We start from the raw sequence: 17,632 nt of genomic DNA, 5'->3' as shown, positions 1-17,632 counted from the left end.
TATGTCAAATTGGTTCACTCTTCGAAGTTGCCTAAGATCATATCAAGAGAAAGTCTTACTTAGTCAACCGAACTAACAGGGCAAATTCTAGGTGTTGTCATGCATGGTTCCAGGTAAGCTTATCACACAAGGCATCGACACTTAAGTCAAACAAGACTCCACACTTTTACTAGTGTGCAACGGTCATCACAACAAAATTTATTTGATAAATGGCTAATCACAATGAGATGCAAAGAGTTCAGATATTGTCTATGCAACTTCATTTGGCCTCATCGTAGTCGTACATTCATGTTTGTTCGATTGTAAGCACTACTCAAGTTGTCGGTATTGATCAAAATAGAGACTCAAATTTGCTAAGGAACAACCACATTCAACACACGAGAGGTTGCACAAATTTTTTGGACGGGTCAAAATCATTTTGCAATTTAATATAAAAGGAACCACAAGCTCAAACATCCACATAAAAGTAGTATTAAAACAGTTTAAAACAGAATAGCCCAAATATAAACATAAAACACGAACAAAAGTAGCACACAGAAGGTGTGGGCGTTACCCCACCACAAATAAAACCATTTGTCCTCAAATGCAAATAAAAGTATCCAAAAGTAAACGCATATAAGATAGAGAGGAAGGTAAGGAAAAGACTTGTCTAAGAAGTCGCTCCATCTACCTAAGCATCAGTGCACGATGTGTCACTCTGAATCTGGGCATCAGTACCCGAAGTCGCCTCATGAGGACTAGCAGGACCATATTCACCAAGGTCTGTTGAGTGTGTGTCTGCCAGAAAGGTATGCACCGCTCTGCGAAATCCCCTGGCCCATGATGGAAGATTAGGGTCCAGGGTAATAGTCTTCCTGGCAGAAGTGGGCCTTTTGCCCTTGCCTTTCCCAGTAGTTGTGGTCAGTTTCGTAGGTTTGCCTTTCGACGTAGTTGTCTCCTCATTTATCGCACTCCCTTTTGACTTCTCTTGGGCTAGTTTTATTCTTTCCACAACTTTTGATTTAGTCATGTTTGCAAAGTCTTGAAGAGAAATTTGAAAAACTTAAACAAAAGCAAAGCGGAACTTATGTAGAAAAACTTGTCAAACCACATGGTGAACCACCGAATTTCTTAGGTGAGCTAGATCAGGCTCGCCAAAGGAATTATCTTTAAAACTGCAGCAAGAAATAGTAAGGAGAACTTCTTTGGTGGGTTGCTAATTGATTTCGGCGGGTCGTCGATAGTTTTCGGTGAACCAGGACAAGTCTGCCGAAAGTTTCAAGGGTGTAGATAAAGCGCAAAAGAGAAGACTTTCGGTGTGTCGCCAAATGCTTTCTGTGACATCAAGCTTCTCACCAAAAGTTACAAAATTAAATATCAGATATAGCATAAAATCAAAAGCGAAATGGAGACATTTGGTGAACCACCGAGTGGTCTGGTGAGTTCGACCCAACTCGTCAAACGGCCCAACGTGCCTATTTTCAACCCAACTTCTCGAATTTAGCCTTGTAACTCCCGAAAACAAAATCAAAGCATGCACCAAAACAATTAAGGTAGGACCCATAACACCCAGACACAACCCTTCGAATTTTAATCCAGTTTAAGGCATGCAATTACGGGAATTCAACAGTCACAACTACCCGAGCAAGGTTATCAAAATAAATCATGCATGTAAACAATTTAATCCTCTCAAGGAGAAGAAAAACACTTCATCCAGATCATGCTATTGCAAATGAGTATAGATTATGATAAATTAAACTTGGGGCACAGAGAACTAACATTTTGTGTCACTAAGGAGAGTATTGAAATTCTAAGTGGCAATGTAATCCAAGTCTGAGCACAATTTAACAAGTAAAATGCTTTAAAAGTGCAAGAAATATAGAAACTAGAGTGCAGGTGTGAGTTTGGACAGATAAAAAGGGAGGGAAAGTGAATGAAGTTGAAACTTTTAAACCTTTGGCTTGCAAAAACCGTCCAGTTTTTGCCCACTCGGCGTCATTAGTCAAGCTCGCCTACTCCTATTTAGTTTCTTCGCCAAAATTTATAGGACCTCTAGTTTACAAGGGTAAGGGGGTCCAAACGGCGGTTTCCGTCGTGATCGCCGACATGGTTGGCGATTCGCCAATAATTTCAAAAGCTCACCGAGTTTTATAGACTCCAATGTTGACGATGTCTTGAGTCAACTGGCGGATAAGGTCGGATTCACAGACCCCTTGGACGACTCGCAGACTTGATCTATTGCTTGCCATTCTTCAATTTTTCGAACACTTCTCATACTTTAACCTGTACAAACAACACACCACTATTTTACCAAGAAATAAAAAAAAAACAATTACAGAGGTTTTGGGTTGCCTCCCAAACTGCGCCTTAGTTAACGTCACGGCACGACGCAAGTCAACAACTATTTTCCAATGGTGAGGTTTGCCTCAATTTCATTAGGCAATCCTTATTTAAAATCCGGATAGAGTTCAGTCATCACTTGATCCATTTGAGAACCTATTAGTTGAATGAACATAGCATGGGAGGTCATCATTTGGTTCAACAACAATATATTCTCCCTAAGCTCCTCCAGTACCCTATGTTGCTCATTGGATTTCTGGAGTAAAAGTGTGAGCATTTCTTTGTTATGTCCATCCTTCTTGTTCTTAATTCTCTTTCGTTCATGAGGAGGAACATATCACTCTTTCTTGTTGCACTAGACATCAAGATCCTCAATTCTCTTTGTCAGCTCATCTAACCGAGTTAGCAGGATCACTAAGTTGAAATCTCTCTTTTTCATTTCCTAATCTGGCTCAATTAAGTTGTCTAGAAATTTGGCTGCTTCCACATAGGGTTGTCGTACTAGACTACCCGAGGTAATTTGATTAGCCATCATTCTGTTTCCTAGACTAAGACTTCGGTAGAAAGATTCCAAAATGACTCTTTCGGGAATTCCGTGAGTAAGGCATTGACCCTAGAGTTCTTTAAACTTCAGCCATGCCTCATGAAGCTGTTTGCCTTCCGATTGCCTAAAAGTTATGATCATATCTCAGAACATCATCCCTTCTAATGTCGGCATCTCTATTAGCTTGGAAGTACTGCTCAATATGATCAACTCCCATGCTTCAAAACCCTAACAATCAAAACAAAACTAAAAATTAAGTTAGTAAAACTACAACTATTAAAAACAGAAGTTCTACTTAACTAAGAATTCCCAAATAACACCACTCCCTGGAAGCGGCGCCATTTTGATGTTTGCGTAATCAAGACACAACTTCTGATGCAAGTGTCTAGGATCGTACAATAGTTTAGTAACCCAATGAAGGGTTGAGATCGTTCCCATGAGAGTGGTTTTAGAATTAATAGAAAATTAAAATTTAGTTCTAACTAGTCGTAGCTAAAAACATTAACGATTAAAAACATTGTAAATTAAAGGGGGACACAAAAGTGTCAATTAACAATGGGGTTTTGTCACTAGTAAGTAAAAACAACAAAATAAATAAGGATCTCTAAGTAATGAGAGGGGATCCTTGGGATGTGACGGGAATACAGGTTAAGCTAGATTATTGGATACATGCTTTCAATAGAAGATTCATAGAATAATATTGACTAGGCTAAAATTTAAGGGGGATAAGCTCTCTCTCGAGCAAGTTACCCCATTTCAAATGTGTTCCTCTCGGACACCCACTTGTCGCTTGAAGACCAGTCTACGCCTTAACCCACTCACTCTCTCTAGCTGAGTGTGTGGGAATGAGACTAGGATTCACTCTCTCGAGCTAAACCTTATGTCGACCTACTCCCACCGACCATTAATATAGTAGTTTATGTTTTACGACCTCTCTCTCTCTCAAGCAACCGAAAATACATAAATAAACTTGTATTTTCAACTACAAATACATTAAATTCTTCCACAACTACTAAATGAAATCACATTTAAACTACGATTAAACTATCAGCAAGCAAGACCCAACAATTATATGAACCCATATTCGCTAAATCACACCCCAAGAATTGGCGTTTTTAGCCACACATGTTTAAGAGATAGAAATTTACACCAAATTGAGCTCCCATTCAATTGGGTATGAAGATTTAAGTCTTGATACATGCCAAAATTGAAAAATCCAAGAGAACCAAATCCAAATCTTTAAGATGAAACCCTTTGGATCTTAAAGTTTCCAAAACCCTCTCAAACTTAGAGAAAAAAATATCAAAAAGTACTATTCTATATGAAAATTATAATAATTGTTAGACTATTAAAACTACAACTCTAACTAGTATTTATTGTTTTCACAGATTTGTGCTGCAGCAGATCATTCGACGTCATTAGTCGAAATTGCTGATCAACTCGGTGATTCGCCCTTTGGTGTAGTTCATCGCCGTCTTGCACCAGCCTTCCGCATCAACCTGCTCTAGGTCATTGGGCGACATGGTACTTCTTCGCGGAACTTCTCGGCAATGCGCCAACTGCTCCCTTTTTCCATCGACTTGATCCTTTCCTTCGAGGTTTAGCACACTGGAACAAAAGGCGAAGTACGACCCTTCGGCGACTAGCCAACTGGACTCGGCGATCCTCAGGGTTTCATTTCTTCGTTCTTTTTAGCCTTTTCGTTCCTTTTTGCGACGTAGTGTCCATTCTTTCCTTCAAACTTCAAATACCTGAAACCTAAGGGTTTTCATCACATATTGAGATAAAATAAGCATTTGAGGACACAATTTCTATTAAAATATAGTCGTAAATGACTTCAATTGGTGGACTCATCAGGTTTTGGGGAAATGAAATGTTTCAAATGACTTTATATATCCTTCAAATCATTAAGACTATTAAAACAAAATGGTCACATATTTGTTTGAAACGCGTGACAATTGTTTATGTGTTATAGCTGCTTATATAAATATGTTGATTTATTTGAAGAGGTTCTAGCCTGCTTTTTTTGAATTTTTCTAGAACCCCCTAAGCACATATATCAAGTCACTATCAAAAATACGTTCAAACACACCTTGAGTCCGTTTCCTAACAAAAATCTGAGCTTTACTTTCAAATTCTAAATATTATTCTCTCATCTTAGAATAAAATCGATTCTTCATCTCACATCAAAGACATATTCAAGTTAGTCGAACTACATAGGACCTGAATTCTCCTCTATGAGATACGGAGGCAACCTTTCAAGGCTCGGTCCCCATGTTGAAGAAATTCTTTCTTTTCCAACTTTTGCAAGGAGACTAGAGTTTCATACAAATTGATATCAAAACTATGATGATGAAAGATACAATATGACCTTCACTTAACGCAAGTCAACCTTTCTGTCACTAATCCCCAAATCTAATAGACAAATTCTTATGTATTTAGTCATTTTTCTATATTCATGGGATAGTTTATCTTCAAGTGAAGCCACTCCTATGTGTTTGTGGGCATGTGTGTGATATTTTGTATTAGTTATCATCTACACAAATTAACACAATTGTTTTTGGAGTTGTTTTTCTTTGTCAGGTACTCAAAATTGATTTGTGTTAAGAAAATGGTTGAACATCCATACTTCACTAGGTCTAAAGATCTCAAAGATTCCTTCTTTGACCAAAGTTTGTAGAAAGACAAAGGAAAAGTGGTTGAACATAAAGGAAAAGTTGATTCGATCAAAATTACAGTGAATGACCCTGTCACTGCTGAGCAGAACTAATTGATTGCACAATTATTCAATAAATTGTTGTAATGAAGGCTGAAAGGGATAAGACCGGAGATTTGATAAATCTGACTATCATTGACAACACTCATACTCCAAACAATGAAATACCTCCACTCCATTTTCCTACTTCAAATCCAACATCCGAACATCATCCACCCAATTCATCCACTGCTACAATTACAAAACATTCCATCATCGACCAAACCACCCTTAACCCACATCATGCTAGCTCCTCACACCAAAAGTTACTTACCTCTCAAAAGAAAAATACCTACAATCTCAAGAATTTTCCTCCTCCCCATCAAATCCCTACTCAAATTGTTCAAAACCCACTTACCACTAAATCCATACCTCTAAAAAATAGTTTTCATATTCCAATATGGCCATAGTCATACCCTTTATTTACTACACATTTTAAACTCGATCATTATGAGAAGAAGGAGAAGGAGTGGAAGGTGATAGAACGAAAGACTAAGCAAAGCATCAAAGAGGAGGTTATGAATGCAATGAAGGATTTTCAATACACCATAGATATTGTGCAGTTAAATTATAAAGATTTGTGCATTCAACCACATTTGGACCTTCTAGAAGGGTTTAAAATACCAAAATTTGACATTTTTGGTGGATTTGAAAATCCTTTTGCTCATCTGAGGACTTATTGCAACCAATTTGTAGGAGTTGGAAAAGATGACGCTATGTTAATGAGTTTCTTTAATTAAAGTTTGAAAGGAGAAGCTTTTGAATAGTTTATTTCTCAAGAAATGAAATAATGGCCAAGTTGGAACACTTTGGCTGAAGACTTCATCGAAAGGTTTGGTTACAAAGTAGAATTCATTCCTGATATATAGTCTTTGGAGAGAATCAAACAGAAGTCTTGTGAAAGGTATCGAGAATACGCTTACCATTGGAAAAAAGATGGTGCAATGGTTAAATCCTCCCACGAACAAGGGAGATATTATTTAAGTCTTCATGCATTCAAGAGTCTGAGTACTACAATAGGATGTTGCTCATTTTAGTCTCAAAGTTCACTGAGATTGTCAAAATTGGTGAAGTTATTGAAGATGGTTTCAAGACCAGAAATATCATCTAAATGACTTCCCACACTGAATCCTCAGGGCAATTGAGGAGGAAAGGGAAGAAGTTTCCTCTATCTCATTTGAGTCCAGCCATTTATCAAAGAGACATGCCGGTCTCAATGTTCAAAATCCTTTACGATAAAAAACCTACCCCTTAGCTCTGAAATTGGGAGATTCTCCAACCAACAACCATCACTATGAGATAAGTGATGATACAACGTCTTTTTCGTGCTACCAAAACTTTGCTATATCATGTTGGGATAAAGAACAACTCAACTAAGTGGATCCACTAAGATCTACCGAAAGGCACTAAGGATTCATCCAACAATTATGATCTTGTATACATATGGGCAAGATATGGTTTATGGGGGCTATGAGTTGTCTTGACTCTCCCGCGTATTATTGCTCAATACTACTCACAAAAATATTTACTGTTTCTCAAGGTAGAAAAACATTATTTTTTCTTTGGTTTGAGATAATTGCTCAAACTATCCTCTTAAAAGAGGTAACTGCTTTGAACTATCTCTGAAACTCATTGTTCATTTCAAAAACAAGATTTATCTTTGATTAATGTAAAAATACATTCTAGGTTGAGATAATTACTCGAAAGGGGCTTCTGTAAGAGGTTACTGCTTTGTACTTAATCTTTCTGAAAATAATTTTAACTTTTCTGAAAAAAGGTCTACTCTTCTTCTTCATATAAAAACGAAACACTTGGGAAATACTTAGTTCTCTTATAGTCTTTCTCAGACTACTCTTTACCCCCTCAAGACTTAGTTTAGACAATAATATTTTGTTTAAAAGATTCTTGTAACGACATGTTCCCTTTGTTATGGAAAATCCAATGGGAAAGAATTTGGGCCAGAAAACTTCTGAGTAGTAACTTCAAAATTTCTCGCTTAGGCCATACTTGGATGAAATCTGAGTCAGGTGAGGTCTAGGGAAATCCTCTAATGTATGGGGGATTTAATTATGAGTTTTATCACGTGAGTGGATAGCTAAGATGTTAAGGAGCCAGTACGGCTTTACGGAATCCAATTCGAGAGAGTAGAACTCCCGAAACTGATCTTGGCGTGAAGGGGTAGTTTTAGAACGTCAAGGTTTGAAGGAGTGTTGTGAAATGGGAGCTTGAAACTCAAATTACGAGCTTCTGTGTCCGTGAAAGCCACCGGGGCAGGGTTAATTCCACCATGGCGAGGTCGCTGGGGACGGATGGGGCCCGCTGTGGCTGGCCAGTCGCGACTTAATCTGGGGAGAAACCCCAAAAAATGTTATTTTCTGTAAAACCTCATTCTTAATAGCTAAGGGATGACCTAGGGCAGTTTCTCATCAAATTTCCATGAATTCTCGTGCTAAAGGTAAGTTAATTACTCCCCTAATCCATATTTCAATTCTTAGAACTTAAAAGCCTTGTTAATTATCATTGTGGGAAGGGTTTTTTTGGCCTGATATTGATGCTGGGAAACGCCCTAGTTGAGCATTATGATCAGGGGCTTGGCCTTGGGTTGATATTTTGTTATAATATGGGTAAATTAGGCCCTTTTTATTGATCATTGCATTAATTAATTATTTTAGACCAATAACAAGTTGCAAGACTCCGAAGGGAAGGCTCAAGAGTCTTAAGAGTATTCAGGCCTAGTTTCGAGGTAGGTGATTAATCGACTTCTTGTTGTGTTATATTTGCCTATTAATTTCTCCATTGTATGCATGCATGTATGTGAATAGGAAACGTGAATCGAATCTAGGGAAATGATTAAGTATGAACAATTACATGTCATGAACTTGTTATTTGACTGTGTGACTATGTGCACTGTTCATTATGGGTGTGATTGTGTTGACTAGTTCGGGTGTCATGTTTCGACACATATATTGGACCGGGTGTCATGTTTCGACACATATATTGGATCGGGTGTCATGTTCCGACACATATATATTGGATTGGTGTCACGTTCCGACATACTAACAGTTTGGGTGTGGGTTCCGTGAGAGGACCATTTGTGATTATTACATTGATATCTACATGTTATTGATATTGTGAAATTGTATATTGCTCCTAAAATTTTAATTGAACTATGCGTTACGTAGATATGTGTTTACTGTGTTGTAATTACTTGCTTATATTTTGCTTACTGGAGTAGCCGCGTGATCTTACTAGTACAACATGGTTTCGTGTACTGATACTATACTTGCTCTTTCTTTGTTGAGTACAGGGCATCTTGAAGCGACTACTGACAGACCTCGGTTAGGAGATAATTGACCGAGACCGGATTCGAGGGTGAACCAGTTCTTTCAAGTTGCCATGGATCCATTATTAGTTTAGTCCATTCTTTTTGGACTCAGACTATATATTCAGACTTTTACTTATGTTTAGTTTTCGGGGTTGAACCCCCTTTTTCATAGACTTGTTGGTAGTAGAGTTTTGGTACAATGTCTTTCAGGTCTAGGGGTTGAATTTCCGTGAGGGTCATGCTTGGTTGTTTGTTAAACTTTTTGTGACTTTATGGGAACTCATTATTAATTCGTCATTTAAAGTTGTTTCCGAATTTTAAAATGGTTTAGTTTCTTTAAGTTTCTTAAAGAAAAGTGTTAAATTTCGCTCTATTTTTCTATGAACTTATGTCTATGATTATGCTAATGGCTTGTATAAGACCCCTTCGAGGTCGAGTACGCCGTGTTACGTCTCGGGGGTACCCCTGGGTCGTGACAAACTTGGCATCAGAGAATAAGGTTTTGGGAAAATTTTAGGGTGTCTCAAACCACATCTAGTATAGTCTTGTTCATAAATATGAAGCAGGCCACATTTTATGAATAGGAGGCTATGGGATGTTAGGAAAACTTCACTTCTTCATTCTCCAAGTCGTGCCATAGATCTATAAGCTCTCTTTTATCCCTTATCCTATGGTCTTTATGATATGACTATTAGAAGGGTGTATGCTACAAGGAGCGAGGGAGAAAGGTTGGTTGAGATGAAAATTATGGCTTTGTGACTTGATAGATTTGAGATGATAAATTGTGATGTTGTCTTTAGTATGAATTATGCTTCATTGTTGCCTTTATGTTATGAAAGATGTTTAAAAGAATTGAGTAGGCCTACTCCTAAGGGGGAGATAGTGTGCTTACCTAGTAAGGTGATTATGAGGTATGTTTAGTTGTTGGGAGAACCTGGCTTAGTTATGATGAGTTTCGAGGTATGTTGATAGAATTAGTGGAATAGTGGTGCTTAAGTGGTGCCTAGAGATGATTAAGTGAGTAGACTCCTTTAAAATAGGATAGGAGTGTAATGCTCCATGGTTTAGAATCATCTTGTGTGATGAGTGTGAAGTTTTAATTATGACTTTCTCCGACCTTAGAATTGAAGGAAGTGATATTGTAAAGAGTTTGAATAGGCTTACCCCCAAGTGGGGGATAATATGCTTAGATGGTAAGGTCATTGAGTGTCCTTGATTTTCATGAATTAAGCTTGCTTGATAATATCACCTTAAGAGTTGTAGTGAGTTTGAGAAGATTGGCCTGGTTTGGTAGGCTCGTATGAGGCTTTGAGTGGTGTTGGTAGGGTTGCTTGTGAGCAAGAACGCTTTGATAAGAACTTCTCTAATTTTGAAGTACCAATTGGGATCATAGACCAGCAAGTTAAGAAATAGAAGAATAAGAAAGTACTTCTATGAAAATGTAGAGGAGTGGTATTTAGTAAAGGGTTTTAGTTGAAGGTGCTTAATTGGGAGGCCAAGGGCCAATGAGATGTCCCAATATCCTTATGTTCTGTTCTATTCGTCCTCTAGTTCAAAGATGATAAGTTCACCTTGACTCATTTTATGATTTGGAGTCTTGGATGATATATGTGTCCTATGGTTCCCTTGTCCCTTAGAGTTACTCTTGTTAACCTTGGTAGGGTTTGGATGCATGGTTATTAAACCTCTATTAGTTTTAGAGCCCGAGAAGGTTATAATGAGCCTTGGTAAGTCTTGAGTTGTTAGAAAGGAGTAGTATTTGAGGTTTTACTAAAAAAGGGGCTTACTCCCAAGGGGGAGATCAAGTGCTTAAGTAGCAACATTGATTGAGAGTCCTGATATCCTCATCCTTTTCTTATATTCTTATTCTAGCTTGAAACCAAAAGTTCCTTCTTTGGGCTTGTATTAGGTCTAGGAGTCATGAGTGTCTTACAAATTTCCATGAACTCCTTATGTTATGCATGTTCTTGAGAGATTCTTGTTTTGTATAAAATGAGTTTTTCATGATTTATAAGTTCCTTATATGGTTGAGTAATCTAGTATGATGATGGCATATTTGACTTCATGAGATGGTTTGATGAACATGCTTTGCTAAACTGTTGATGAAATGGCACATTGGCTCAATATCATTGTGTTGAGCTTGATTTTAAGTGGAAAATGTAAATTCCTCCTATGATTATGTGATTGTTGAGGTTTAGAAGTGTTGGTATAGGCTCACTCCTAAGGGGGAGATGGTGTGCCTAGCTAACAATGTTGTTATGTGCTTATATGTTGCCATGACTTCTTGATATTTATGCATGTTCGTGAAATGTTGTGTTTTAAAAGAAAATGAGTTTATGTGCATTGTTTCCCTTATGTTGTAGTGCTTTGAGTAAGAATTGCCTATGGTACTTCATGAGAAGGTTATATGAGCATGTTTTAGTTAGGAGTTGAGAGTTCCTCCTTAAATGAAATGTTTTTTGAAAGGTGATTGCATATGCGCTCCATGAGAGGATGTTAAGCATGTTATGACTAGGAGAAGGTAGTTCCTCCTATGAACATGAGATATGTTGCATTTCATGCATAATGGGTTGGTAGATGTAGTTCCTACTTCCTTATATTGCATTGATCATATCTTGAGATGGAATGATGTTTCCACCTTGTGTGTGTGCATTTTGATGTTTCATGCATGATGGGTTGCTTAGTCTTGAGTGTTTAATTCCTTAAAGTGTTTAAAGTGTCATTCGAGGACGAATGTTCCTAAGGGGGAGATATTGTAATTCCCCAGAAATTAGTAGACTAAACTAGAGCCATGAGCTAGTGTGAGGAATAGGGTCGTAGATGAGACTTTTGGTGCTTAGAATGAGGGGTTTAGTGGTTGAACGTCAAGGTACATGTTAGACCCGGAAGTTTAGAAAACTACCTAAGGTTTTGCTCAGGGTAGCAAGGGCAAGAACCAAGGCCAAGGGGGCAAGGCCCAAGCCAAGGCCAAGGCTGCCCAAGATTTGGAAGCACGCTGCCTCAAGTCCATGACCACTACCACGGCTCGTGGTGTAAGTCGTGAGACCAAGGCAGTAGCTCCTTAAAGACTTCCTCAATGTGGCTTACCTCCACGAGCAACTTCATGACTTGTGGTCTTGATCACGAATCGTGGGAAGGCTCATGAAGATGCCTTAGGAGGAAGGGAAGCCAAAACCTTTAGAGCCAAGTAGGGGACCTTGTTCATGACCAGTGGTCTTGACCACGGTCCGTAAAGTGCTTCGTGAAGTCCCCTTAGTCGCATGGGAGGCAAGGCCTTGGGGCCAAGCTACTGTCCCAAGTCCACGAGCCACTTCACGACCAATGGTCGACCACGAACCGTGGAAGTGCTCGTGAAATGCCTTAGGAAATGGGGGGATTAGCAAGTTGGGAAAGCCATTGGTCAAGGGACCACGGGCCGTGGTCCCTGAAGGGGGCTGCCCAAATTAAAGGTATTTGGGTAATTTCCTTTTAATTAATTATTTTGTGGGGTCATTTTTAATTGGTTTATATCATATATATATATATATATATATATATATATATATATATATATATAAATAGTTTGAAGTCTTAAAACACTTCATTATTCCATTATAACCCCAAATCAAAATACAACTGCCCTCCTCTCAAAATATCTTCTCTCTAGAAACCTGCATTGAAGAACAAAGAAGGAGATCAAGGAAAGCTTGAAGGAAGGAGTTTTTCAATACGAATTTGATAGGATTCTACACTTAAGAAGGTATGGGAGTTCTTCATCCTTGGGAAGCTATCACCCAAGGAGCCCTTTCAAAAGCTTTTAACTCAATTCTAGAAAACTCAATTAGCTAGGGTTTCAACTCAACCCCATGGATTCCTTTCAAAGTTGTTCTTAAAGGTTGAATTATGTTTTTTATTGGTCATACCACTGATTTAAGATGATTTTAACTTGAATTCCAAAGAATCCATGAGTTTTCCCCAACCCTAGCTTTGGCTTTTCTCTACATTATGAATGTTGTTAGAAGTTAATTCAATTGATTGAATATGAGTTGATTATGATGCAATTACATGATCTAAGTATGATTCTACATTTATATTTGATTAACCTAAGATTTCTAAGGTGAATTGATGTAATTAGGGCTATGCCATGAAAGAGGCTAATTGAGGGTTTAAGGGTGATCCTCTAATAAAGATGAACTTCTTCATGTAATGCCTTCGATTAGATCACCTAGACTTGAATTGATTTAGGGTAAATCTTCTAAACATGAATTGACCTGATTATGACTTATACGATGGATCATGGTTGTATAGTGTTGAGATTGAGCTTGTATGTTTATATATGACCATAATTGTTCAAGAATGAGGCATGTGGTTAGGTTACCTTAAGAATTAGGTATGTATGATGATCATGTGAGGCATTTGTTGAGAGTAAGGCTTGAAGTATGAGGATGAATCCTAAGGTTTAAAGAGTAAAAGCTTATATGAATAGGTTAAGAATAATAAGGCTTATAGAAGGAAGCCATTATGTATGTTAAATTGTATATGGCATTGTTGTGGAAGGACTTCATCTACATCACCTCTAATAAGAGTATATGAGTTTATGCATGAAATGTACATGACCATGATGATCCACTTTAAAGGTGGAGGTGTTATTTATTATGTATATTGTGGTATTGATGCAAGATCCTTCTTTCCTACACCTACATATGGCTATGTACGATATGATATGACTATGTATGATATGTTAAGACTCTATATGATATGTTATGAATATGATAGTATTGTTGTGTTAAATGAAAGTCCATGCTCATGAACACACTATGCATACGATATGAAAGGTTTCCTCACATGTTGATGATTCTAAAATGAAAGGACATTCTCATTTAATGGATCTATGAGCTATTAGGAAATGTTGGTTTGAGTGCTCAGTGTATTCTCTTATTACCATGAACTTAAGTAAAGACTTAATATGACTTTTAAAGGGAATTATGCTTGGCGCCGAGTGGATATGAAAATGAGATGGAAGCTTTTATGCTCGAAAGTCCGGCTTCCCAATGGGTTCCTTTTACTCTAGTTAGTCCGGGTTCCCAAAACTTGTTATCTCATGAGATGGAAACCTTTTACGTTAGAAAGTCTGGGTTTATAGTAACAATCTCCTTATCCCTTAACTATGTTCCCACATACATATATAGCTAGTGGATCCACCTTTTATGTATTATGTACATTCTACGTTAGGCAAGTAGGACACCTCTTTTTAGTGTGGGGGTAGAACACCAGATTCCATGTAGCTCTTATGGTCTATGTCGGTGAAGGCTAAATTTCACTAAATAATAAGAATATGAGTTATAATAAGAACATGAGCATGTTCTATGTTTCCTCAAGAGGATCTACTTAGTATGAATTGGGGTATGTGACTTCATTCGTGCATTTCACAAGTAGGCTTTGAGAGTGGGCATGATATGTCTCTTTTATGATATGATGATTATGAGTTGAATGTATGCTTTGTATGAATTGTGAATATGAATATGGACCATGCTTATGAAAGCTAATGGGTTTACTTAGTGGGGGGAGGGGGGTATGAGACTTCACTTATACATTGAACCAATAGACTTATAGAGGGGTTATGGTGAGGTTCTCTTATTTTATGATGACTTATGAATTATGTATGAAAGGTAAGTATGGATGTTAAGGTTGACTTCCCTTGTTACAAGGTATGAACATGAATGTTTTCTTACTTATGTAATTTGGCTATGAATAAGGTAAAGAAAAATATGTATGTTGTTGGTGGCCTAAATTTGATACTTAGTGTTGGTAGGATTATGGGATCCTATCTATGCATTTCACAAGTATAGCTTAGTGTTGCTTATGTGGCAGTTCTATTATGATGAGATGATCTTAGTAATTGACTGTGTAAGAACTATGTCCCGTGAAGATTGGGATATGTATTATGTTTATGTTGCAGACTATGCTTGTATTTATGATGATATCTCTTATGCTTGATGAATTGTATGTGAGTTGCTTTATGAGTTGCATTCTCCAACTATTTCAAGGATGATGTTCAAAATGGCATATAGCATGGTTTCAAATGAAATGTCCCTTTTATGCATGTTTTAATGGCTTTATTGCATGGCTTCCATACTTAGTACTTTTTGTGCTAATCCCTTCTTTCTACATTTTCTATAAGTGTAGGCTTCAGAGATATTGGATTCCATACTCATGTCTAGGTTCATAGGAGATCAAAAAGAAGAAGATTGATGAGTCCTCATTGTATTTGAGGGATTGACCATATGTCCTTTATGTCTTTACTTTATGTTTTAGACTTATGTAAGGGCTAAGTCCCTAAGATTGTATTCAAGTGTTTTGTTCCCATTAATTAGATGGTTTTGAGACATAGTGTATAAATTCTATTATTTTATATAAGAACTCGATTGTAAAGAAAAGTTTTAAATTCCGCTCTATTTTCCTATGAACTTATGTCTATGATTATGCTAAGGGCTTTTATAAGACCCCTTCGCGGTCGAGTACGCCGTATTACGTCTAGGGGATACCCCTGGGTCATGACACTCTTCCTTTGTCCATAAGAGTAGGGCAATCTTTCACTTGGTGATCATTCTTCCCACAACCATAGCACCCATTAGTACCGGCTAGGCACTTCCCATAGTGCCTCTTGCCACAAGTGGTGCAAGTAGGTTTAGAAATTAGAGCTCCACCACCTTTCTCTTGCTTAACCTTAGGAGTGCTTGAAGAATCTTGGTTTGGAGCTCTCTTTTTGAACCATGGTTGACCTTTCTCATCGGATCTAACTCTCTTGATCTCCCTATTCTTCCTCTTAAGTTTGGACTCCTCAATAGATTGAGCATACACCATGAGTCTAGATATGTTCATATCATCATGGAGCATTGTCGTACGACATTCTTCCTCAACTAGGTTAGATATACCCATAACAAATCTACTCATGTCATCCCTAGGGTTTGACACCAAAGATGGGGCATACTTAGACAAATGGGTAAATTTCAAAGAGTACTCTTGAACATTCATGTTACCTTGTCTAAGGTTGATAAACTCCTCCACCTTAACCTCCCTCTTCTCAAGGGGAAAGTACCTATCAAGGAACGCTTTCTTAAACTTTTCCCATTCTATAGGACCCGCTCCTATAGGCCTATTGCTCTTCCATTGAGTAAACCAAATTTGGGCAACATCATCCAATTGAAAAGCGGCTAGTTCCTCTTTTTCTATAGAAGTCACCCTGATGGCATTAATACCTTATACACCTCATCCAAAAACTCTTGGGGATCTTCTCCTACCATGGAACCAAGAAATACCAGAGGACTCATCCTCACAAAGTCTCTCAACCTAGAAGCCAAAGTACTCACATTGAGGTTCACATGAATCTTAATACCCCTAGTAGCGTGAGCTGTCATGGCTTGGGCTTGAGTAGTTACGGCTTGAGCCATCATCAAAAGAGTTGTAAAAACCCAAAAATCTAGTGAGACCAAGCAAAAGTCTAATGGAATCAATAAGGTGAAACTAGAGCCTCACATGTGAGTTTGAAGTTGGAAACTTGATTAAATTTTGTTAAATGATTTTCCCAATTCAAGGTTGAGGAATTTAGGTGTCAAACGTCAAGATACAACTATAACGCCCGGAAACTAGTAAGTTGAGCTAGTTTGTTGTAGAGTCTTTTAGTGGAGTTTTGGAGTGTTGTGTGAGGGTTAAAACTCAAATAAATGACTCCCGTACTTAGAATGTCATGTTTAGGGGTTAAACGTCCAGGTACGACTCCCCAAGGACCTCCCAAGGGGTGGTTGAGAAGGACCCCAAAACAGTCCCTAAAAACTGTCAAATTTGGTGACCTACGAGACCAATCCACGCCCCTTAGATCAACCTATGCCCCGTAGTTCATGGGCGTAGGTCAAGGCCTGAAAAAGGCCTGCAAATGAATCCCCAGGTTCAAACCATGGAGGCCATTCACGGACAGTAGACCCATCCACGATTCGTGGATGGGTGATCCGTAGATGCTTCCAGTTTTCCAGATTTTTACTTTAAGTTAGGGGATTTAGTTTTAGTTAGTTATTTAATTAGGGGTTAGAAGGGGTGATTAGATAATTAATTAACTTCCTATATAAACTATTTTAAGTTGTTAAAACACTTCATTAACTCATTAGAACCCAAGACCCCAAATCAAAACCAAACTACTCTTCCCTCCCAAAATCCTCTCTCTAGAACCCCTATTGAAGAACAAAGGAAGAGATCAATCTAGGGATTGAAGATGGAAGCTTTTTCATAGGATTTTGATGGGAATCTACACCTAAGGTATGGGAGTTCTTTATTCTTGGTTAGCTACCACCAAGAAGCCCCTTCAACTATGTTTTCAAATTTCCCCAATTTCTAGGTTTTCAATCAATAGCATGGGTCACCTTCTAAAAATGTTTCAATTGTTTAATCATGATTGTTTATATTTAGATATGATAATTTGTGGGTGTATTTATGGTTTATTGTTGGTTTATGAACAAAATCCCTTTATGACCCATGTTTTCCCCTTCTTTCTCAATTGTAAACTCTTGTATGGATTAATTGATGAATGGAGGTTGATAATCTAATATGTTTACTTTGAATTGATTATTGTATCATGATGTTACCCTATATAATGTTCTAATATCAAGAAGTAGGGTCGATGTCACGACCCAAGCCTAGGGCCTAGACGTGACCGGCG

At 37.9% G+C, this 17,632-nt stretch overlaps 1 protein-coding gene across 1 annotated transcript; it reads right to left on the bottom strand.

The window, feature by feature from the left end:
* Positions 1 to 15,474: 15,474 nt before the first annotated feature.
* On the bottom strand, positions 15,475 to 16,373 carry LOC125812397 (uncharacterized). Its single transcript, XM_049491898.1, has 2 exons — positions 16,182 to 16,373; positions 15,475 to 16,086 (listed from the first exon to the last, which is right to left on the bottom strand). The coding sequence occupies exons 1-2, from the start codon at positions 16,371 to 16,373 to the stop codon at positions 15,475 to 15,477; spliced, it is 804 nt and encodes a 267-aa protein (XP_049347855.1).
* Positions 16,374 to 17,632: the final 1,259 nt, after the last annotated feature.

Source organism: Solanum verrucosum, unplaced genomic scaffold (genome assembly GCF_900185275.1).
Source record: "Solanum verrucosum unplaced genomic scaffold, falcon-dt-bn FXZP01000209.1, whole genome shotgun sequence".
Taxonomy (NCBI): domain Eukaryota; kingdom Viridiplantae; phylum Streptophyta; class Magnoliopsida; order Solanales; family Solanaceae; genus Solanum; species Solanum verrucosum.
This window is presented reverse-complemented; position numbering and strand designations above follow the sequence as displayed.

Excerpts from the sequence above, each read along its gene's own strand:
- LOC125812397 (XM_049491898.1), bottom strand. The coding sequence starts at position 16,373 with ATGGCTCAAGCCGTAACTACTCAAGCCCAAGCCATGACAGCTCACGCT. Across the intron at positions 16,087-16,181 it reads TTTTGGATGAGGTGTATAAG|AGCAATAGGCCTATAGGAGC; the intron begins GTATTAATGCCA and ends ACTCAATGGAAG.